Source organism: Prionailurus viverrinus, chromosome D2 (assembly GCF_022837055.1).
Source record: "Prionailurus viverrinus isolate Anna chromosome D2, UM_Priviv_1.0, whole genome shotgun sequence".
NCBI lineage: Eukaryota > Metazoa > Chordata > Mammalia > Carnivora > Felidae > Prionailurus > Prionailurus viverrinus.
Window position 1 is genome coordinate 40268930 of NC_062571.1, and position 22471 is coordinate 40291400.

At 53.8% G+C, this 22471-nt stretch overlaps 1 protein-coding gene across 2 annotated transcripts; it reads right to left on the bottom strand.

Annotated features, from left to right (window-relative positions):
* Window positions 1-1201: 1201 nt before the first annotated feature.
* On the bottom strand, window positions 1202-19655 carry MAT1A (methionine adenosyltransferase 1A). 2 transcript variants are annotated; one of them, XM_047825454.1, is made up of 10 exons: window positions 19213-19655; window positions 18758-19123; window positions 14939-15016; window positions 14017-14139; window positions 11009-11121; window positions 10433-10576; window positions 5946-6164; window positions 4219-4401; window positions 3731-3864; window positions 1202-3060 (listed from the first exon to the last, which is right to left on the bottom strand). In XM_047825454.1, exons 2-10 carry the CDS (start codon window positions 18849-18851, stop codon window positions 2958-2960), a joined length of 1191 nt encoding a protein of 396 aa, XP_047681410.1. In that variant the 5' UTR covers window positions 18852-19123; window positions 19213-19655; the 3' UTR covers window positions 1202-2957. The 2 variants fall into 2 exon arrangements, with proteins under 2 accessions (XP_047681410.1, XP_047681411.1); XM_047825455.1 differs by lacking the exons at window positions 18758-19123; window positions 19213-19655 and adding an exon at window positions 16934-17009.
* Between the last annotated feature and the right edge of the window lie 2816 nt (window positions 19656-22471).

Consider the following 22471-nt stretch of genomic DNA (forward strand, 5'->3'; position numbering starts at 1 on the left):
CCTCTTGTCATCGAACCCATCAGTGTTTCACATGGGTGAGCCCTCCCTGGTCCCAAACCCACCATCCTCACTTGGCTTCCAAGAACACTACACTGTCCTGCCTTCCTTCTACCCACTGGCCGCCCCTCCCCACCCCCAATTCACCATTGCCACGTTTCCACGACACTATGACACTTGAGGGCTTTGTGGCCCAGAAGTGGCTTCTCCTTGCTCTCACTATTCGACCTCTGGTGCCAGTAAAGCCCAGTCCTTCACCACCTCCCCTCTCAGGCAAGCATTCCGATGTTTCTCGTGCCTTTTTGTGTTCTTACAAAATGTGGATGACGTTCTAGAAAAAATATGTCGCGGAACGGCCCATGTAGTGACTGCTCACGTCACAGACGGTCTCAGAGAAGACGGTGGCTTTGACTTTCTCCTCTCCGCCACATCCGAGGTCTCTGCTGCTCTTCTGCCCTTCCTGGCACCCGGGACCAGCCCGTCTCAAAGCCTCCTCACGTGGCTGTCCCCTCAGCCTGGACCCGGATGTCTCTCCAGAGCGGATTCCTTTCCTCACGGCCTGCTTGGAGCAGGAAGTCCCGCCCCTGCTCTCACCAACCCTCAGGACTGCCTTTGCAGGGCCTTCCTTCTGCTCCGACAGTCTTCTAATAAAAATTCCATCTGTGAATTCTCCTCACACAACGTGTGAGAAGGAAATGTGCCCATTGACACCCACTTAAAGGCTTGGCTCGTCTCTCTGCAGGCCAAACCCCTCATTCACTCACTTCCTCTGACTTCGGTTATTCAGTCATTGAACAACGATGGCCGCAGTGCCCCCCTCACGACGGTCTGACTGCAGCTGACTCCCATGCAGGGAGGGCAGACGAGGCCCTGGGTGGCAACATGTGGTGATGGAGAGAGCACACTCAGGAGACTGGGATGCCACTTCCCAGACAGGTGCCCTTGGTCACATCCCTAACCCTCTGGGCCTCAGGTTCTCTCCGTGAAACTCAGCAGAGTGCGGTAGGGAATAAGTAGGGAAATGCCGTGACTTAACACAGTAGCTGGTGGATGAGGAAAGCTTAGTGCATGCTGGAGAAGCCCACCCGGACGAGAACAGAGGGCTCCAGTGGTGGGGGGGGGGGCACAGAGCAGAGGGCACCTCTATGCTGGGGGGATAGAGATGCTCCTGGTGAGGTACGTCTGAAGGTTTGCAGACAAAAACCCAAGCACAGAGTAGTTGTTTATTCACTGTCCCAGCAGGAACTATTAACACATAAAGGTTCGAGTTTCATATCAACAATGTCCAAAAAAAGGTATTTTATCTCCGGGGGGGAGGGGCAACCATGCAATTCTGAATTTTCACTGTGAATAGGGCTTGAGTGGGAGGCATTGACGGCCTGCAAGCTTGTGCCTCCCTCTCCTGGAGGGAGCTTGAGACTTGCTGGGAGCGGACACGAGCTCTAGGTCTCTGTGGTAAATCGGCCTTCTTTTTCTCCCCTGAAGAGCTGCCTTTTCCCTGACGTAAGGAGAAAAGCTTGGGGTCTTTGTGCGTCAGGCCTGGAGCCCAGATGCAGGCCGTCTGCTCCCCAGATGAGGGTTCTTGGGCTGCCTGGTTCAGCCAGAACCAGCGCCAGGGATCCTGGACCAAAGCCCAGGCCTCAGTGCTCTATGGGACCCTTGGGGGCCCCTACCTGATCCTGTGGTCTGGGCAGCTAGGGAGAAGGCAGAGACACTGCTGTCAGCGGCCCAGGCTGACAGGTGGGGGAGGCAGGGCTGGCCAGGGACGGAAAGGCAGGTGAACGTACAGCTTCCAAGACCTTAGCGCACCGAGGACCACTCAGGCCCCTTGAGGGCTGTGCCCCGGGAGCCCCCTGGCAAAGGCAGAATCTCCTCATGACACCTCAGCCAACTTGTCTATCGCTAGGAGTTCAGCTCCGCCACCTGGGGTCACTACTTAACATTAGATATTCGGCCCTTACGAGTGGCCTCTCCGGAAGGGGCGTCTGAGGGGCTAACACACTTATTCCAACAGCATTCAGACCAAGAGGCCAAAGAGAGAAGGGCTGGAAGCTATGGGGTTCCGGACCCATCTAAGGGGCTGGCCACCTGAGCTGGGACAAGCTGCTTCTCTGTCCTGACTTCGCATATCCCTGCCCAGGGCTCACCAAGAGGAGAGCAGCAAGCTCAGGTCTTCAGGACAGAGGCCACAGAGCTGCTGGTCATTGCTCAAGCCTCCGTCCGGCATGAGATGGGAACAGGGTTGGGGGCTGCGTACGGGCTCCCGAGTCAAAGCCCCTGGATCATGTGTGGGTCCTGACACATGTGGCTGTAGGACCTTGGGAAAGTTACCTAGGCGGTCTGCGACTCAGTTTCCCCATATGGAAAGTGGGAATGAGGTGTCACCTCACCGTGTTGCGGTGAAGAAGAAACGAGGTCGGTAATTGGCTCGGGCCCTCGAACACCATAGCTGCTCAGCAGGTGTCAGCCCCTGTTCCTGTCCCCGCCGGATGCCTAGCCTGAGATGCCTCTATGAAGGCCCTTGGCTCAGGGCACAGGCCACAGATGGGAAGGGCACAGCCAGCACACCCAGGATCCCTGAGATCTGTGAGGGAGGAGGGGACCAGCCATGGGGGAGGCGTGGGGGGATTTACTCTTCACAGGGGTGGTTTTTCCACTAAATTAACATTGCCTCAGTCTGAGGGAAAAGCAGGGGGACAGTGTGACTACCTCCATGAGGAGGTCTGACCCCAGGCACCAGCAAGCCCCCTGCCATTCACAGTGACGACAGCACAGGGCTAGCCCTAGGGGTGCAGCTTGGTCCAGGAGGGGGCAGTGGGTGGGGAAGGCACTCCATGCAGTGGCGGGGGGGGGGGGAGCGGTCAGGGCCCTGGTTCTGGGACATCTGAGAGTTGGGGTCCTGGACAAGAGGTGCCAATCCAGAAGCTTCCAGGGCGAGGCAAGCCCTGCGCCCACCAGCTCTAAAACACGAGCTTCTTGGGAATTTCCCATGGGAACTCGTTTCTTCCAAAATGGCCATAGCACGCCGTCTTCTGGTAGATGGGCTTCTTCAAATCCAAGTCCCTGCACAGTCAGCAGAGGAAAGGGTCATTTTCAGTGGAAAAGGAGCAGAGTTTCTCTGAATTTTGAGCACAGGAGTAACAAACAGAGTGTGGACTGTCACTGCTCAGAGCAATTCCCCATACATTTCCTGTCTACGCCATACCACATCTCATGAGGTGAGTCACTGGCCCCTGGGAAACAGGCTCAGAGGTTCGGGGACAGCCTGGTTACACAGACACACCCAGGACTCAGAATCTGAACTCTGGCCTTGCTGTGCCTTCCTCCTCTTCTCTCCTCTCCACTCTACTGGCCTGGTGCAGACCAACCACACGGCCAAGCTCCACAAGGCAAAAGCGGCCTCAGAAACACGGGCCGATGGGACCAGACCTGCCAGCTCAATTCTCAGCATTCAGCCTTGTGATTACTTTCCTACAACCCCCCACCTGCTCAAAGATGGCCCCCCTGGATGGTCAGCGTCTCTGGGCCAGCAGGGACCTTAGACACCCCCTTCAACCTGAAAAGCAGACATCTTGCACTTAGGGTGTGCATTGAGCTGGGCTAGGAGCTTGGAGGCCCTCCTGCTCCGGGGAGGCTGAAAGTCCTTTTTTTCCCTTTCTCTTTCAGAGGAGCCAGACATCTGGGGGAGGGGGGGAGGAAGGGCCCGTCTGGCAGCGATGGGGCCATGATTTACCTGACGATGACCCCGGGCCGAAGGTCGAAATTCTTGTTGACCACATCTAGCAGCTCTCTCTCTGTCTTCTGAGAGGTTCCATAGGTGAAGATGGAAATGGACAGTGGCTCAGCCACACCGATGGCGTAGGAAACCTTCCAGAAGAGACGAGGGTCAGGGACAAAAGCCTCTGTGCAGGGGGTCTGCCCTTCACAGAGATCCCGATGCCCTCAGAAAGGGGCAGCTGGAACCACCCATCCCTGGCCCGACGTGCTCCCCCACCTCGTCTGTCTAGGAATCTCCACCATCTTCACAGCGAGCAGATTCAGTATGTGTCCCTCTCCCTGAACATTTTTTCCCTCCCTGAGGTTTTCAGGGTACATGCCCCGGTGCCCCATGCAACACACAGTCACAGCCTTTGGCAAGGAGTGTGCCCCCCCCCCCCCCCCGCAGGCCAGCACGGCCTCAGCCGGGGCAGAGGTGGGGTGGTCGGAGTGGGGCTGACCCACCTGCACGAGCACTCTCCGGCAGAGTCCCGCTTTCACCAGGGACTTGGCCACCCAGCGGGCAGCATAAGCTGCCGAGCGGTCCACCTTGGTGTAGTCCTTCCCAGAGAAGGCCCCTCCACCGTGCGCCCCCCAACCGCCATAGGTGTCCACAATAATTTTGCGGCCAGTGACGCCCGCATCCCCCTGCAGACAGAAAGGAAGAAATGGAGGGGGGTATGAGAACCAGGGTCCCCACAGGGCAGGGCGGAGGGGCGGCTGCCGCACCGTGATGGCCACCGCACTAACGGGGAAGGGGGGCCCTGAAGCTGCCCGTGGGCACTTTTCAAAGACCCGCCTCCCCCCACTCCCCGCCCCCAAAGCTGGGAGTCAGCCAGAAACCTTGCTCCCAGTTCAGTCACTGACCCATTACAGCACCCAGGTAACCTGCCAGAGCCTCATCAGAAAGTGCAAACAAGGGGACAGAGGTTCCCTGGAATCCTAGCCAGCTCCTACTTCAGCCTGTTTTTATGAGTCAGTTGTGATGGGGAAATCCGAGCTGCAGGAGGGCCCTGAGCCTCGACACACACACCCTGGGCCGTGGCCCTGGCTGGCGTTTCCTCGAGTGTCTGCTCTGTGCGACATTGGGCAGTAACGATGGTTTGTTTTTTGTTTTTTGGAAGGGGGGGAGGGGCAGAGGAAGAAGAAGAGAGAAAGAGACAAAGAGACAGAGAGAGAGAGAGAGAGAGAGAGAGAGAGTGGGGGAGGGCAGAAAGGAGCGGGGAGGACAGAGGATCCAAAGCAGGCTCCACACTGACAGCAGAGAGCCTGATGTGGGGCTTGAACTCACGAACCACCAGGTCATGACCTTAAGCCAAAGTCGGCTGCTTAACAGACTGAGCTACCCGTGCCCCGGGAGAGACAGAATCCCAGGCTCGGAGCCTGACTCAGGGCTCGATCCCATGATCCTGGGGCCTTGACCTGAGCTGAAATCAAGAGTCAGATACTCAACCAACAGAGCCACCCGGGGGTCCCAGTAATGATGTTTTAAAAGGGCAGGGGCTCCGTGTCGAGTACTTTGGGGAAAGACCACGTACTCTATCCCTCTGCTTAGAGATCCACACTTCCCACTAGCACATCTAGGCTTTGGGAAGTCCTGCAGTCCTGCAAGAAATGACAGTAAGCTTTGCCTTTTTTTCCCCCTGTGTTTCTGCACTACATTTGGTCACGGAACCCGTTACGGGGGCTCCGCTCTGAGTAACGCATCCCCTCTGAGGCGCCCCTGGCAGAGGTCAGCAGCCTCTCAGACGTGCTCTGCCGATCTCTACATCCTCTCTCCTGCCGTACAGGAGGAAGGGGACAGCAGGGGTCCCCACCTAAAACCTGCCCCAACACGAGTTGAACATAACCTGTGGCAAAGACCCAGTGATGCCACCTGGGAAAGGCCAGTCATCCGCAAAGGTGAGCTGGCATCTCAGCAGGGCAAGGCGGCAGCATGGGGCAGTATGACATGTCTGGAGAGGGAGGGCCAGGCTGCACGAGGTGGGAGAGTCCTGGGGACATGTCCGCAATTCCTCCTGCACTGACACATGGAGAGCAGGCCCTACAGAGTGTGAGCTGACCTCATGTTGTGTCCAGGGCCGGACGTGGCTGAGTCACACAAAGCCACCTCCTCCTTTGTGCCCAGGGAGGTGAGCAGCCCCAGTAACAAAGACGAATCAGGAGAGATCTGCTCTGAGGCAAGGGCGCACCTGGGGACCTCCGATGACAAACCGCCCGCTGGGCTGCAGGTGGTAAACGGTGTCTTCGTCCAGGTATTTGGCTGGCACCACGGCCTCGATCACCTGCTCTTTCAGGGCCTGGCGCATGTCTTCCAGCGTTATGTCTTCATTGTGCTGCACGGAGATGACGATGGTGTGGATGCGCACGGGGATGACCGCACCGTTGTCCTGTATGTACTGAACTGTCACCTGTCGGGTCACAAGGGCAGGGGAGACGTTGTGAGGCCCTGCCCTGAACTGAGGACACACTGTGGCCAGGCACAGACACTCAGACGGCAGGCGGGGCTCCCAGGATCCAAACAAAGGTGGGGGGGGGGGCTCCTGTCCTCCAAGGACCTCCAGAAAAGTTAATCTGACACATCCTTGTATTTGAGTAGCTGCCCAGTGCCAGGGGGTGACTGGGCATGAGGCATAAGCTATTCCCAGCTATGGCCACAATTAGTGCCACTTAGAGACTCAGGGTTGCAGAGTTTCCTCTCTATTTGTGACCCAGCTAGCCTCCTCCCCTTCTATCTCAGCGGGTTCTGGGTGCCACGAATCCCCCTGGCCAAAGCCCTTTTCTGACCCTCCGTGGCGCAGAGCCAAGGTATCCTGGCTCCTGCCAAGGAGCACAGGTGACCATGAGCCACGCCGGCTGCCCTAGTCCCTCAGTAGAGGAGCTCTGGAAGTGTGTGGGGCCAGAGGACTGGCCTGCTGTAGGGACAGGGTGAGAAGGGCTCAAGTCAGGCTGGCAGAAATGGAGCAGCAAGCTTGGGAAGGCCAGCCTCCGGGTGTTTGAGCAAGAGAAAGGAAAAAAAGCTGAGAGCACATTGGAGGGAAGGAACCCGCCTGCGGTGCCCTTGCAGGTCGAGCCACGGGGGCAGTTCTAATGCTCGCTTCTACCCCGGTGGGGCCATCTGCACATGATCAATTCACATTTCGGCCATCCCGGCAAGACAGGCATTATCTCCACTTCACAAGTGAGAAAAAAACCAGGCCAGGAGAATCGAAGCAATTCATCTGAAGTTACACAGCAGTCAGCGGAAAGCCAAAGAGCCAGACCCGGTTCTGCCTGATCCCAAAGCTGGTGTCATTCTCGTAGCAGCACAGACAAAATCCTTCCTCAGAGACCCTGTGCTATAGTGACACGTCAGTGAGTGTGAGAACCCGATGCCACAGCCTGGTCTGACTGGTAACAGAGGACTGCGGTCTGCGCACCCGGGCTTGCGGAGTGAAAGGGAAGGGGACAGTGAGGATGGCGGATGAGGCTGGAGGGAAACCAGCTCAGACTGCAGTGCTCTGTATGCGGGAAGCCACGCCAGAAGCTGTGAGAAGCTGCTGGCAGCCCTGTGTTAAAGACGGGAGAGCTGGGGCTTCAGAGCATGAACACCTCGGTCAAGACCACACAGCCAGCAGAGCCGGGCTCTGACCTGGAGCTCTATGGCCTGGTAGCCGGGGCTCTGCCCAGCAGAAGGCTGTCACTCAAGACCCCGAGGGACACATGGGAGCCCCAGGCCCGAGTGCCACCGGGGCCGTGTGGACCCACAAGAGCAGTGCCCAGAGGAGGCCTGGGGGTGTGTGGGGCCTGTGGGAACGCGGCTACGCCAGGTGTCCCTGGCTGGCAGCCTTACTTCCTACCCCAGGGCCTTGAGAGGACCACGGGACAGCAAACAGTGCCTCCCTGGGGACGTGCCTGCAGCAGGGTCTCTGTCTGCCTGAGGCCCCTCGGATATCCGCCAAACACTGGGCCTGCCTCAAACTCCCGCTCTGTGCCCTGCCTGGTTCAAAGAGCAAGAGGGTGGGATCCGGAAGAAGGAAGGGAGAGAGCCCTTCCCATGTGATGTCTGACCCTCGTTCGAGGGGCAGGTGCACAGTGACATCTGTGTCCCGAGACCAACCTTTAAATCCTGGGCTACGTGCACACAGCTGTGACAGGCTGCTGGAGTCGGGGCGGGGGCCCCCAAGAGGGGAGGCCCTGTGACCAGCTCTGGGACCAGATCCACGGCATCAGCATCAGGCCCTGGGAGAAGGCCTGCCTCCTCCGCTCCCCCACTGCCAGCTGTGAGCCCAGGCAGCGTTCCTTCCACGCAGAATCACAGGGCTGTGGCTGAGCAGAGGGTTCTGAGCATGCTTCTTCGCTCATCATGTCAGCAAGATGGGCGGGGGGGGGACACACCACGGAAAACACAACTCTGACCAGGTACAAAAATAGCCATCCGTACTGCTGCTCGGTTCTCAATATCAGCAGCCAGAATTTGCTCGGGTGGAAAGACTCGTCCTGTTCACAGTTAACACTCTGGTCAGATGATGAGAGTCCTTCACAAACAGGCCATGGAGCCGGCCTAGAAACCGGTCCTGGCACGGTGCCGCTCACCTGCAGGCAGCTGTGTGCAGGGGCCCTCGGGCGGTGGGGCCAGACCCGCACCCCTGCCCCTGAGATGCCCGGGGCTTGGCCCCCCCGCGGCAGGGGAGTGAGGCGGACTTTGGTATCCAAAGTAGCATTAAGAGAATTCCATGTATCCCTGCAGGAGGAGAAACCCTCGAGGAGCACACCCCTGCCCCCACCCTTCCACTGCTGAGCGGGATGACACGGCCTTCCCTCTTCAGCCGGCCCCACCGCGGTGCCTCTGGGTCTCACTGCCACACGAGGAAAAGGAGAGCCCCAGCGCTCTCCTTCCTCCAGCCTCTGTTCTAGGCTTCCGTTTTCTGCAGACGTGCCTCCCGCCTCCCGACACAGCGCAGCTCTGGCGCACGATGGAGCCAGGCACGCCAGCCGCCGTGCACCCCGTTCCTTTGATACCACTGCAGTCTTCGTATTTGAGCTCTCCCGCCCCGGGACCTCGAAGAGCAGCCGAGGAATGCTGATGATGGAGGCATGTGGAGAACACCAGGAAAGGTCGGCTGTAGGCCACAAATGCAAGTCCTTGTCCCGGGTTCAGACAGTTGCAACCTGTGCCCCGCGTGGCCTCGCACCTGCGGTCAGGTGGACGCGCCTCTGTGCAACGGGGGCGACGGGACGGTCACGGTCACGGTCAGCCATGCTGAGCTACACAACCGCACGCGCCAAATTCCAAGTACGGGGGCAAGAGAAGGCCCCGTCTGGTGGTGGCCACCGGGGAAACCACGGGAGGTGGGAGCTTCCTGGCCACTGACGGACAGGAGGGAACCGAGCAGATCCCAGGAGAGGCGAAGGGCGGGAGCAGAGGCACAAAGCACTAAGGAGTGAAGTAACTCAGACTAAGCAAGGACTGGGGTGGGGAGGTAGAGGATGGTAAAACTGGAAGACCATAAGGGGTTTCAATGCCAACATAACAAGCAGGGGGTTCTCCCCCTGCGGGAAGCAGAAAACTGTAAAGGATTCCGAGCCAGTATTAGGAAATTAAAAGTCCAAAGGGAGTTAAGTGGAGTTTCCAGGCAGGGAAAGTCCTTGGGAGGGCACGGCGCAGATCCCTGCTGTGGCCTGGGAACCAGGCTGAGCAGAAAAGGTGCTCTCTAGGCAAAACATGGAGTGAGGCTGGGTGGAGACAGAGGGGGTGCTGAGCAGGATGGGGGGGGGCACCATGGCCCTCCCTGGAGCCGAGGAGGAGGTGACCGTGAGGCTGCACACGATGGCTCTCCGGCACACATGTGTGTGGGGGGAATGAGAAGCAGGGCTGCTGGTCCAGACACCCTACAGGTGAAAGCTTTGGGTGCTGAGTGTGACAAAGTAGGAATTGGGCGCAAGCATGGGTGGAAGGGGATAGGGTGTGCAAAAGTGCCAAGGACCCGTTGGGGGGTGGGAGACGAGCCAGGGGAGGAAGCCCCGGGAAAGGGGCCAACAGGGCCGCCAGGGTGACACGGGGCAGGGACGTGGAGAGGGGAGGTGGACGGGGCGCCTCTACCCACATGCGCTAACATTTGCATCATCGCCGGCCTTCACATGTGGACTCCGGTGAGGATTTCCCCACGGTCCAGAGCAGAGAGGTCAGGGCCCATGGGAACAGAGAGTCCAAAACAGCAACGGGAAAGCCTTTTTGCGAGAAACAGTGATAAAGGGCCACAGCGAGGCACGGATGGCCTTTGTCAACTCGGTGTTCAGACCTTGCTCAAGGTGTGGAGACCTGTGGGTGTGGACGGGCAGTGACCTAAAGTGTGAAGCCAATTAAGAAGTAAATGTGTGGCAGGAACCAGGGAACCACATTGCCAGAGTCAACATATGCTAAGAAGGCAAAAAAAAAAAAAAAAAAAAAAAAAATCCAGAACCGTTCTTTCCATTTTTCTGTATTTTTGAGACTTTTCACAATAAACATTAGGGCAGAAAACATGTAGACCTGAAGAGTTTTCAGATAAATAGTTCTTTTCACAACCAACAATATTTTGAGTGCCCGGACTGACCATTTTGATGCCAACAATGACAAGTACCAAGAGGACCCAGAGGGGTGTCTGGGTCCCCAGTGTGTGTCTGGGGCTCCACGGGAGGGGGGCAGGAGGAGGCTCACCTGGGTCTTGGAATCAGGCCTCAGCCAGGGGAGGACCCCGGAGCGTCTGAGTTCCGCCATTCGGGCATTGAGTTTGTGGGCGAGGATAATAGTGAGGGGCATACACTCTTCTGTCTCGTCGGTGGCATAGCCGAACATCAGACCCTGGAGGAGAGCGTCAATGGAGCAGTATGCATTTTATCTTCTCATCTAAAGCGTGGCTGTATTGGGTGCCCTGTGCATGTATAACATCTGCACGGGGAGGCGGGGGCACTTGTGGACAGGAAGACAAGACAATGCTCTGGGAGGGGGGGACAAGCCCAAATTGGGCATCGGCGACCACAGTCTTCCACAAGCAGGCCGTGCCCTCAAGTCGCTGCCCTGAAGCAGGGGTGTCCTAATTTATTCCAGGCGCACAGACCCCTCCCCCCGGGAGCTCCTGCTAGGATCGGGGCGGGGGGGGGGGGGGTCCACCCCACAGCGTGTCCAATCCATTACTCATGAACTTCCCAGCTGTCAACTCAGCGCGGGTCAGAGCCAGGGCTGACACAGACAATGCTATCCTGACCCCTGACCCTGCACTCCACGTGTGGTCACCTGGTCTCCGGCCCCGACGTCTTCTTCGTTTCTGTCCAAATGTACACACTGGGCAATATCCGGGGACTGCTGCTCCAGAGCTACCAGCACATTGCAGGTCTTGAAGTCAAAGCCTAAGCAGAAGGGAAAGCAGGCCTTCGTGGGGACACGTGTCAGACAGAGGGTGGCTTCCAGAGTCCTGGCAGACCGCTCAGCTCCCGACACGGCATTTCGTGTGGGGGGTGGGCGGTCTCTAACCAGCTGGGATCTGTCTGGGACCTGTTGGGCGGAGCTGAGGCCCAGGATGGGGAAGGCCATGTGTCCATCCCATGTTATCATCTGGAAGGCTGGTCGAAGAAAATCCTCCACAGTGCATTTTACTACATTAAATTATACCTAGATTAGAAATCTATATCCTACACAGAACGGCAAGATGAAAATCAGATCACGGCTGCGGCTGCGCTGGGTGACTCGTGGCCCTGCCCCCTTACCCTTCTGGAGGCACGTTCCAAGACCCAGGCTGAAAATCACCTTCCAGCACTGCTGTTCGGAAGCCCAGGTGTAATCCACGTTATGAAACACACTGAACAAAGACAGTGCACGTGAACTATCCAGAGAGGCTCCCAGAGCTAGAGTCCTCTGATCCCAAGCTCTGCACAGGGCCTGAAGCCAAATGGAAAAGCCACACCTCTGGAGGCCGCGGCCACGTCTGCCCACCCCCAAAGTTCAGGCACACACGTGGAAGCTGTTCTTCCCAGCCCCTGGGAAGAACTCGTTGTGGAAGCTGTTCTTCCCAGGCTCCCTGCCACAGGCTCGGAACTGGTTGGCGTGGGGAGTGGGGGGGGGGTTGCTGGTGAGTGGCAGCCCCGCCCCCGGAGCCCCAGAAGGGGCCGCTGGGCACCGACAGCGCCATCTTCTCCCTGTGGGCCCTCGGGCCTTGCTGGGCCCGGCCGTGGGCACTGCGTGACTGAGGGGCTGAAACTCACAGAGGCTCTACTACCAGGCCAAGTATTGGTGACGAGCCGAGTAACCGTCCCTCTCTTTCCAGTCTATTCTACCTACGCTGCCAGTGTGAGCTTTACTAAAACCAACCAACTGACCCAGATCCAGGCTGCTGTCTATGTCCATGCTTCACGTGGGGCCTGCTGCCCGGTGAAGGAGAACTGAGACGCCTCGGGTCCACCCAGCCCCTCCCAGCTGAACTGCCCCAGCCAACACACGCTCGCTCGGGGCTAGCCTTCCGCGTGGCACACTTCCCTACCTCCGCTAGGTCTCTATCTAGAATGCTCTTCCTCCGGCTCCCCATCTCCACACGTCCAAATCTGATCAGCTCTCAGTAAACGTCCCTGGACCTTCCCCCCTCCCTCCCTCCCACCGACTCGCCGCTGGGCACCCCATACTGCGCCATTTAATGCCAGGCAGTGCCCCCACTCCGGAAGCACCAGGATGCCTTTGTCCTCTGAAGGTTCCTGTGCCCAGCGAATGTTTTTGAACACACACACCAATGAGCCATCTTTAGAGGCCTACCAAGGACTCACCGATTGTGCATTAAACATTTTGCATTTTCCCTAATCGCTCTCTGGACAGTGAAGCTTCTCAGCCCTGAGAATCCATCAAGGGCTCCAAGCGATTTGGAAAAACAGAATTCAGGGGACCAAGGGGAGAGGAGCAGCGACTGTGCAGCCAAGAGCAGTGCGGGGCGGTTAGCCCGGGGCCCTCTTAGTGCAGCCACCGCGCTGTGTCGCTGTGTGGGGCCCTCTGGGTGCAGGCACAGTGACAAGCTGGGCGTGCCGAGATGCAGCCAGCAGCAGAGCTGGGCTCTCTCTCGCTCTCTCCTGCCAGCACACATTGCCTCCTGGGAAGTTTCCCTTCCACCTAGTGCAGAACAAGGCTTGCTCTTGAATAAGGTCTACACGTCTTAAACAACCGCCTTTTCCTGGTAGAACAGGTGTAGCTGTGCATGGTGACATGTTGGGAAGCTGCTGGTCCGGGACAATGTGTTTCCTCCAGAACACTGTGCCGACTGGCAGAATGAGCCTGTGCTCATTGGTTCTGTGTCCACTTCCGTGTGCTGAGTGAGTACTCTAGGCGGGTCAGAAGGTGGCTGCACGGAGCTTGTGTGTCTGCACCCTCAGCGGCGAGGGATTCTCACTCACACACATGCAGCACATCGTTCCAGCCTGCCCCGACCCACAGAGGTGGCACACGTCACCCTCAAGAACCCATAAGTGGCAAGCCCGTGTGCACAGGCCCTCAGCATCTGACTCTTGCACCCTGTCCTCTGGTGCCTCTCCAAACCGGACCCTTTCCCACCCTGCCCTGTCTTAGATGTTGGACTCTGCTGCTAGTCCCCCGGTCCCCCATTCTTTCCAGCTGTCACCCCGGCCTGATCACGGCGCTCCTCCTCGATTCCTGCCAGGGCCTGGGTCCCTTCCCTGGGATACAAGCTCCCACACTGCCTGCCACTGGGGCCAACCTCGGCCAGCCTGTCTCCTTCCACCTGCCACGAGTACCAGTTCTGGACTGAGTCACTTTGTTTTTCCTGGTCTAGAACGAGAAGCAGCATCTTGAAGCAGCAAGCGCAGGAATCTGCAAAGGGCCGCCTACTACTGGCTGTCACCTCGTGCAAATTATTTACGACTCCAAGCCTCAGTTGCCTCGTCTGCAGGAGTACGGCAGAGGCCTCAAACGATGAAGAGGACAAACAAATACAAAGACCAGGGCCCACGCCCGGCAGAGAACATCTCCCCAGCGGAGGGTGGCTCCCTTTACTCGGTGCTTCTCTCTTCCAAAGCCTTTGCCAGCACCAAGACCAGAGGCGACAACAGATGGACACCGGCTAGTTCAACCGGGCGCCATCCCGTGGGCCGCCATGCTATGGCCAGAGACCGTGACTCCTGACCTGCCAGGCGGGCCAAGGAATGTTCTTTTCTCCCAGTTGGTATCTGCACTGGCAGAGGACAGAGAGCCTCGGATCTGACAGGGCAGCGGGGGCGCCCACACATTTCAGACCCGGGGGCCCGCCTCACCCTTGGCGGAGTCGTCGTAGCCGATGTGCCTGATGGTGCTTCTCACCACCCGCTGGTAGTCCACTGTGGCCGTGGAGGTGATCTCTCCGCAGAGTAGCACCATGCCCGTCTTACACACCGTCTCTGCGAGAGAGGGGGCAAGGTCAGCGGCCACGGGCCAGCCGAGGGGAGCACCACTCCTGGACCCCCGCACAGTGCTGATAAAGGGACTCACGAAGAGTCTTACGAGGCGTGGGTGCCGGAAATGAAGGAACAATGCTAACAAGCAGAGAAAATCCCGGCAGAGTGCTGACCGTGTGTGAATGCTGCCCGGAGAGCTACGCTTTGGACAGACCCGGTCACACCTTGCTTTCACAGTGACCCCGTCCTTCTCACATGGTCTTGGATCACTTATTTAGCCTGAATCGGCTTCCCCAACTGTACATGAAGACAACGTTACGACTGCCGCGTGGCTCAAAGTGAGACAACGGTGGCAGGTGGTTGTCATAAAGAATGCTGTCAACATGACTCCGGGAGGCCTCTCCCGCCCCTTGTTGCTAATATTCCACCACAGGCTGAGGTCCTGAGATCAAGGAGGGCCAACCTTCTCACTGGCCATTCACAAAAATATATCTCAGGGTGAAGTGTACCCTCAGAAGGCACAGGTCCCAGTGGTGCTCAATGCAGGGGCTAGGGAGGCACCGGAGAGGGAAGGAGCCGTCTGTGCAGCACACAGTGAGGACAGAGGGGCTCTGGTCTCCCTTCTGGGCACCCCTGCCCCATGACCTTGGTCAAGGCCCTGATTCGGCTACAACCGTGATCACCTCGGGGGTCCTCCAGGCACTGGAGCCCCTGGCTCTCTGTTGTTCCGAGGGCCTCAGCACAGGCAAAGACCTCGAGCCCAGCCCACTGAGGTCTTTAGCAGGGAGTAGACATCTCTTACCACAGGCCACCTTGGCATTGGGGTCCTGCCTCAGATGGGCATCCAGCACGGCATCACTGATCTGGTCGCAGATCTTGTCTGGAGGAGAAGGAACATGTATAAGAATCACAGAGATAGTGGGTCTAACAGACTGAAGTATCAAAATAATCAGGTATTTGGTAAGCTTACATATGAAATCTATCTACCAAAGAGGACACTTCTTTAAATAAACATAATTAGGAAATTTTGAAATTTTTATTTCATCCCATTTCTGCCTAATTTTGGATGATGTATATTACATGAAGTCGTAGCATTCCCCCCAAAAAACATACGTTCCAAAATCAGTTCTAAAAGACTATAGCAATTTACACAGACACACACAGATACACACACACACACACACACACACACACACACACACACACACATTCTCCTACTAAAAAGTCTCTCATTCTTTAAGATATTCCCTTTAAGTCTAAAATCTAGAAAGCTCCTAGAAATAGAAGTTAAAATATCTGGGGCGACTGGGTGGCTCAGTGGTTGAGTGTCTGACTTCAGCTCAGGTCATGATCCCGTGGTTCCTGAGTTCTAGCCCCACACAGGGCTCTCTGCTGTCAGTGAGGAGCCTGCTTCAGATCCTCTGTCTCCCTCTCTCTCTGCCCCACCCCTGACTCCCACACTCTCTCTCTCTCAAAAATAAATAAACATTAATATGTATATATATACATAGATAGATACATAGATAGATAGATAGATATAGATATCAAAATATTTAAAGTGGATATGATCATTAAAATGTATAATTATAAAAAAAAAGAAGTTAAAATAGCTAATGATGTCAGTAAGATTAGGTGCCAACACGTAAAATCAGATGGGACAGATACATTTCTCTGCAGATTCCATGAGCTGAAATATACTGTGTACACAACACCAAGCCCGAATCCACCACCCCAGCTGTAGAAATTCCATAGGAGAACCTCTACACATCATTGCTGTTCTACTGAACATTTCCACAGGCAGCTCTCAGATCATCCCCACTGCCACTCAGCCCCCTGAAGGCTAGATGTTCTAGCTGGGTTTGACCTCAGTCAAGGTGGGGCTGACCACAGCTCAACAGAAGCAGGGATTTGACCTTATTTTTCCACCACTTGCCTTAAGAATTCCACATGGTTGAGCATGCAGACCCCTCAGTGGCACTCTGGAAAAGTCCGCTCTTGCTTTGGGGTTGTGCAAACAGTCAATGTTCACAGATTCAGAAATAAAAGCGACACCTATTTATACATATTACATCTCATTTAATGTTCAAAATACCCGCAGAGTTGACTTTTTTAATGTTTAGTTACTTATTTTTGAGAGAGAGAGCAAGCTAGAGGCTGAGAGAGAGAGAGGGAGGGAGAGAATCCCAAGCAGGCTCTGCACTGACAGAGTGCACGGGGCTCGAACCCACAAACCATGAGATCATGACCTGAGCCAAAGTTAGACACTCAACCAACTGAGCCACCCAGGGGTCTCCAGAGTTGGCTGTTAATAAATTAATACAGTTTTTCCCAGTTTTAGTGAGGTATAATTGGTGTATAAAACTTATCTGCATAAAATTAAAGTATATAATTTGAGGAGTTTGGACATGTGAGTACTCTTACGTTATCATCACCATAAACAAGGTAAGAAACATATCTGTCACCTCCAAAAGTTTCCTTGTGTCTTCCTATTCTGTTTTTGTTTTTTGGTTTTTATATGAAGAATCTAGATCCAGAATCAAGCGCTCTGCTGTCCTAAGCGCATCATTTAAAACATTCACGTGAATGTAACTTAAAATGTTAATCTGCCATTAAAGGTGAATTCTCTAATCTTTCCTTGAGAAACTGCCACTAAACTTTCGGGCTTTCTAGGCACCCCACTCCAGTGGCAGATCCCTGCTGTAAATCCAGGTTTGTCTGATGCCACGGCCTCTGCACACCCCTACCAATGAAAGCCTGCTACTAAAATATCTCCATCAGGACTCCTAGGGTTACTCACATGCTGACCGCAGATGACTCTGCTTGTTTCAAGGACGCAGGTCACATGTCCCCAGTCCACACGGGGGACTGGGATAAGGGGTATTAGGGATAAAGCCGAGATGAGCAAGGGTGTTGAGACAGCTCCGCAGACTGAAATAACGTGTAAGGAGGCTCTTTCTGAACTGTTTCTTTAGGCTTTCAAAATTTCTATTAGTATCACTCAGTGGCTGTAAGATAGCTCATAGGTGGTTTTCTTGGAAGTTGAAAAAGCATTCATTTTATCCTGCTGGTGGAAGAATTCAGCACTGGAATGACAAGCAACAAGTCCTCAAGCTTAGAGGAAGCTGACTTACGTGGACAGTTAATTGATTGTGGCAACCGAAAGGAGAGTCAGACAGACCAATCATTAAATAGACAACACGGCCATTTGATTGGCTAGAATTTTTCTTCTGTCCACTGAGCACACCGCGGTGTGTACTATGGGACCTCTGGCCACTGCGTGCCCAAGCACCCGGAGACTTTATAAAGTTACACACAATGAAAGGGGCTATTTGTTTCGAACTGAGCTAAGTCACATACAAAACTGAGTTTAAACCAAGGTTTCTTAACAGCGGTAAGAAACTGTTACTAACATTGGGAGCCAGAAAATTCTTTGCTGCAGGGGGGATGGTCTTGTGCATTCAGGATGTTTAGAAGCACACGTGGCCTCTATCCACTAAATGCCAGTGGCACCCCCAACCCCTCACAGCAGAGTTATGACAGACAACCAAAAATGTTTTCAGACATTACAAAATGTTCTTGGGGGAAGGGGGCAAACTGCCCCCAGTTGAGAACCACCAGCTAAAGCATATGGAAGGAGATGTCTACAGCTGAATTACAAGCTCTGAAATAACATGGATGAGGCAGATGAAAAGAAGGTAGCCTTGGTGATAAGTTACCAAAACTTTAACTTCTCAGATGAATTTTGAAAAAGTGCATAGAGAATAAGTCAGTGTGCCCAGCCCCCAAGATTCTTCTTGAGCAGTTCACAAAGTGTGGTTCCCACAGCAGCAGCAGCAAAAGCATCTCCTGAGAACTTAGTAAAAATGCAAACCTTGAGCCTCACCCAAGATGTACGAAATCAGAAAAGTCTGGGGGTGGGGTCCGGCACTCTGCCTTAAGAAGCCTACTGGGTGATGCTGATGCTCCCTGATGTCTGAGAACCACTGACCTACAGCCTGAGGCTCTGATCATGGTCCTCACGTTCGCACACGAGCCTCTCCCATTTCCCCACAGCACCAGAAAATACTCAAATGTTCTTCCTCTTCAGGAGGTCATTTGTACTTCTCATAGATAATATACCTGAGGCTTTCAGGACCTGGAGATCTGTCTCAGAGACTACTGGAATGTGCTGTTCGTTCCTAGACTATACACGCTTTACGTGCAACACTTAGCGACCACAGTCTTGTTGGAGGGAACACTGGAACATTCTCTGTTGATTTAAGTTGCTCAATGATAAAGCTTTGTCTTGCCCCCCAATATATAAAGCTGATATCCGATACATGTTAGACGTGTAATATGTTTAGTCAACCCAACGCGTGTTCCCTGTAGCGGCCTCATCGTGCAGAGATGCTGGCTGTGGGTGGCAGCATGAACCCTTGGCTTCATTAACTGACAACTTCTCATTTCCTAATCAGTGACTGTTTTCCAAAACTAGTAAATTAGTAAATTAATAGAATTAAAAGACGCCTCCAATGGTGCCTCCAGAGACCCCTCACGGTAACGATCACGGATTGGTTTTAAGGCCCCGGGGAAAATGGCTCCCCCGGCACAGGCTGTCCTCGGTCCACAGCCACCTACTTACCCGGGTGTCCCTCTCCTACAGACTCCGAGGTGAACATGAAGGCTCCTTCTTCACTTAGAGAGTGGTCACACAAGCCGTCCACCGGGCCATTCATCTTTGCACACTTCTCCACTGGGTTTCTTCAAGGTAACGATTTCAACGCTGTTGACTTTGCCTGAAGTGGTTTTGTGTGGTTGCCTTTTTTTTTTTTTTCTCTCCCGGGAACCCAACAGGCTTGTCTTTGGCAGAGCTACAGGGCTCGCTTCTGGGGAACTGCCTGTGCGCACGTGAGGGGAAGGTGGGGAAGGTGAGGATGGTGAGGAGGGCGGGCCTGAGTACCGACGTGTCACTCTCTCCGGCTGGTCATGGCTCGCTCCTGAGTGACTCCTATATATGGAAAAGTGAAAGGGCCTGAATAATCATGTGAGAAAATTGGAGGAGTCCATTTCCTGGGGGGGGGGGGGGTGTCTTCTTACCTTGAGGAATTCCGGTCCTCAGCTCGGATTTCCCGAGCCCCAACGTCTGGTCAGTGCACAGTGAAGAAGGCTGTACAGATTCTGTAGAACCGAAGCTCCTTTGGGACTCTGCTTCGGCTCTGCAGCTAATCTCCATATTGGGCCGAGGTTAACATCCCACGTTGGAGGGTGGGGGTCTGTGGTGACTCAGGGATCCAAACAGGCAGCAAGGAGCCCTTTCCCAGAGATGCGGTTTCGGCTAAGGCTGCGGCACAGGGTGGCCTTTGCTACCGGGTGCTCCCTTTCCTCCCCCACACCTTGTCTGGGCTGGGCTCTCCCCCTTCTTCTGCCTTCTCAGAGCAAGAGCACGCACCTGTATTCTGAGTCAGCGTGGACGTTACACAACACGTTCGTTTAGGGGACAAGCTTTCGAGCCCACATTTCTCTGCTGATAGAAAGCACCTAAGCTGTCAGCTTCTCTAAGACACTGGCGGTCACATTAAAAAGTATCTGGACAGGTTACAGAAGACAATGCTTTTTTATTTTTTGTTTTTTGCTTTTAGAAAAAGACTCTTGAGAGATGGATTCGTTACAGGGAAATTATCCGAGTCCAGCTTCCATAAGATACATTAAACTTTGACCTATTCAGTCCTGTACACTCGATCAACATTCTGATCACATGATTCCCGCACTTTTTTTTTTTTTTTTTTTTTTGCTTTGACCAAGAAAAGAAGTGGACTGGGTTACATCTGTAGCCAAATTCATGCTCTACATGACAGCGCCTCTCTCTTCCTTCTCTCCCACTCTCAGACCTCAGGCTGCAGGAAGAGTGGGGAACTGAGATCACAGACGGTGAGAATGGGTGGAGGAACCAGTTCCCACTAGAAAGCAATAAAACGTAAGCAGCCAAAAGCTCATGCATCAAAAATATTGGACCATGGGAAGCAAAAGGTAGGATGCGGTGGCCCCAAATCCCCTCTCTACTTAGAATGTGAGCATTACAGTTCTCTTCCTGGTGCTCTAAACTTTGAGTTTTGCCACCTGGTCAGTAGCAGCAGCACCAACTATCCAGGGAATTTAAACTATATTAAAGTGACCTCCTCACAGGATAAAGTAAGAGGTTTTACATACACCTATTTCATCATTTAACAAACAGCGAGCTGGACCGCTCAGGCACAAGACTGCTGAAGGTTCGAAGAGAAAAAGCCACCGGGAAGGGATGGAAACATGAGGATCAAACAAGGACTTTAGACAACATAGCCTTGTCCTTGTCAGCACACAGGCGTCCTCCTGTTTGCACTTAAAATATTTCAACATCACTGTCCCTTTGTAAATTTCTTCTGGGTACACTGGTTTCAAACCTGGAGGCAATATGAGCTAATGTTTAATGTGAACTGTAGACCTAGGTTAGCCTAGCAGCTAGAACTATAGCCATTACGTTCTAACTCTGCTTTAAGAGCGAGATGGGGTTTAAGTAGCAAGTACTCAACAGGGTCCTAGAGCTGGCAGTAAGTCAGAGAGCAAAGCCCAACTGCCCTCTGAGTTCCAGAATGACTCAAAGCATGGAGTGGAGGGGCATGTCCTACACAGAGAAGTGGTGTTTCCAGAAACATATGCAGGAGGCTTCTGTAGCCTGGACACAAATTCAGAGTGAGGGAAGGATCTGGAAGCACGGAGTTCAGTCCCCATCTTATGTGTGAGTCTCGTATGACATCCCCACAAAATCTAGGCCACCTTATATTCTTTCAGCAGACAGAGGTTAGTTAACAAGCAGCACACAGAAAACCGTGGATGAGAGTGTGGGCTTCAGGGCTGGAGTCCTGTGTGACCTCTAACCCACTGTCCACCGTGGGGCAGGCTTCCTAACCTCCCTCATCTGTAAAGCAGGTTAAGTAAGCATCATTGTGAGAAACAGATGTGGCCATTGCGGTAGGATGAGTATTGAGCACAGAGCTGGTGCACGATAAGACTTCGATAAAGTATTCCTCAAGCACCTTCCATGTACGTAATACGTGCCCTTCTTTTTTTTTTAATTTTAATGTTTATTTATTATTTTGAGAGAGACAGAGACAGAGGGTGAATGGGGGAGGGGCAGAGAGAGAGAGAGACAGAGATACAGAATCCGAAGCAGGCTTTAGGCTCTGAATCGTCAGCACACAGCCCAACGTGGGGCTCAAACCCACAAACCGTGAGATCATGACCTGAGCCAAAGTCGGACGCTTAACTGACTGAGCCACCCAGGCGACCCAATATGTGATCTTCTTATGTAAAAAGATAAAATGCAAGGCCCTAATAGTGCTGAATCAGTCGAAAGATATCCCTTTTGTACTAAATGTTACCTGATTTTGTACTAAATGTACTAAAAGAAATAGCACTTGAACCGAGAGTTAAAATAGTGGTTTCAATCTGCTCCCTTTAGAGAGAACTGGCAGACCTTGGCCAAGATCTAATACTTAGAAAACTGAATCTATGGGGACTTTGTATCCCTAATTTGCCATCATAAACTCAAATTAAAACCTCCGTGGCGCACAGGCTGTCCCGCTCTCCCTTACGCATGAGTTGTCCTAATGTCCCCCCACCCCCACTGATTACCTAAGTCCAATTGAAGGTGTCAAAGGCCCACAGTTGATTTCACTTCTATGCAGCAACCTTCAACTCTGAAGCTTTGCTGACAAGCCTGTGAAGAAACTTGGCTTTGAAAACAAATAACGTTTTGGTCAGATTTACCCCTGATACTAAAATATAAAATACCAAATGAATATAAAATACCAAGCAAACGGCTGTGTTTCCAACGAGCAGTCTGTGTAAGCCACACTGACCAGTTTCATGAAGGGGCTTGGAGGGCACCCGACCCCCAGGTAACTAGTGGAGAGCACCTGGTCTGATAGTGCCTTTGGCCAGCTCCTACACTGTCATGCCTGATGGCTCTGCCACAGTGCGGAGCCTGATGCAGGGCTCGATCCCACGAACTGTGCGATCATGACCTGAGCCAAAATCAAGACTCGGACACTTAACCGACTGAACCACCCAAGTGCAAACATTTCTGAACCTTGGTGAGAAACTCCCTTAAACATCAATGACATAATAACCACATGGGATATTTTCAAAGGACTTACTACTTTTGCCCTCATTAATTTAAACACAAAGCCTTCCCACATACATCATCCGGAACGTGAATAACTTATTTACGAAAGAGAGATAAATAGATTCAGACTGTATATATATTTTTTTAATTTTAGGTAATTTCAACACCATATGACTTTGGTTCAGTAAAAAAAAT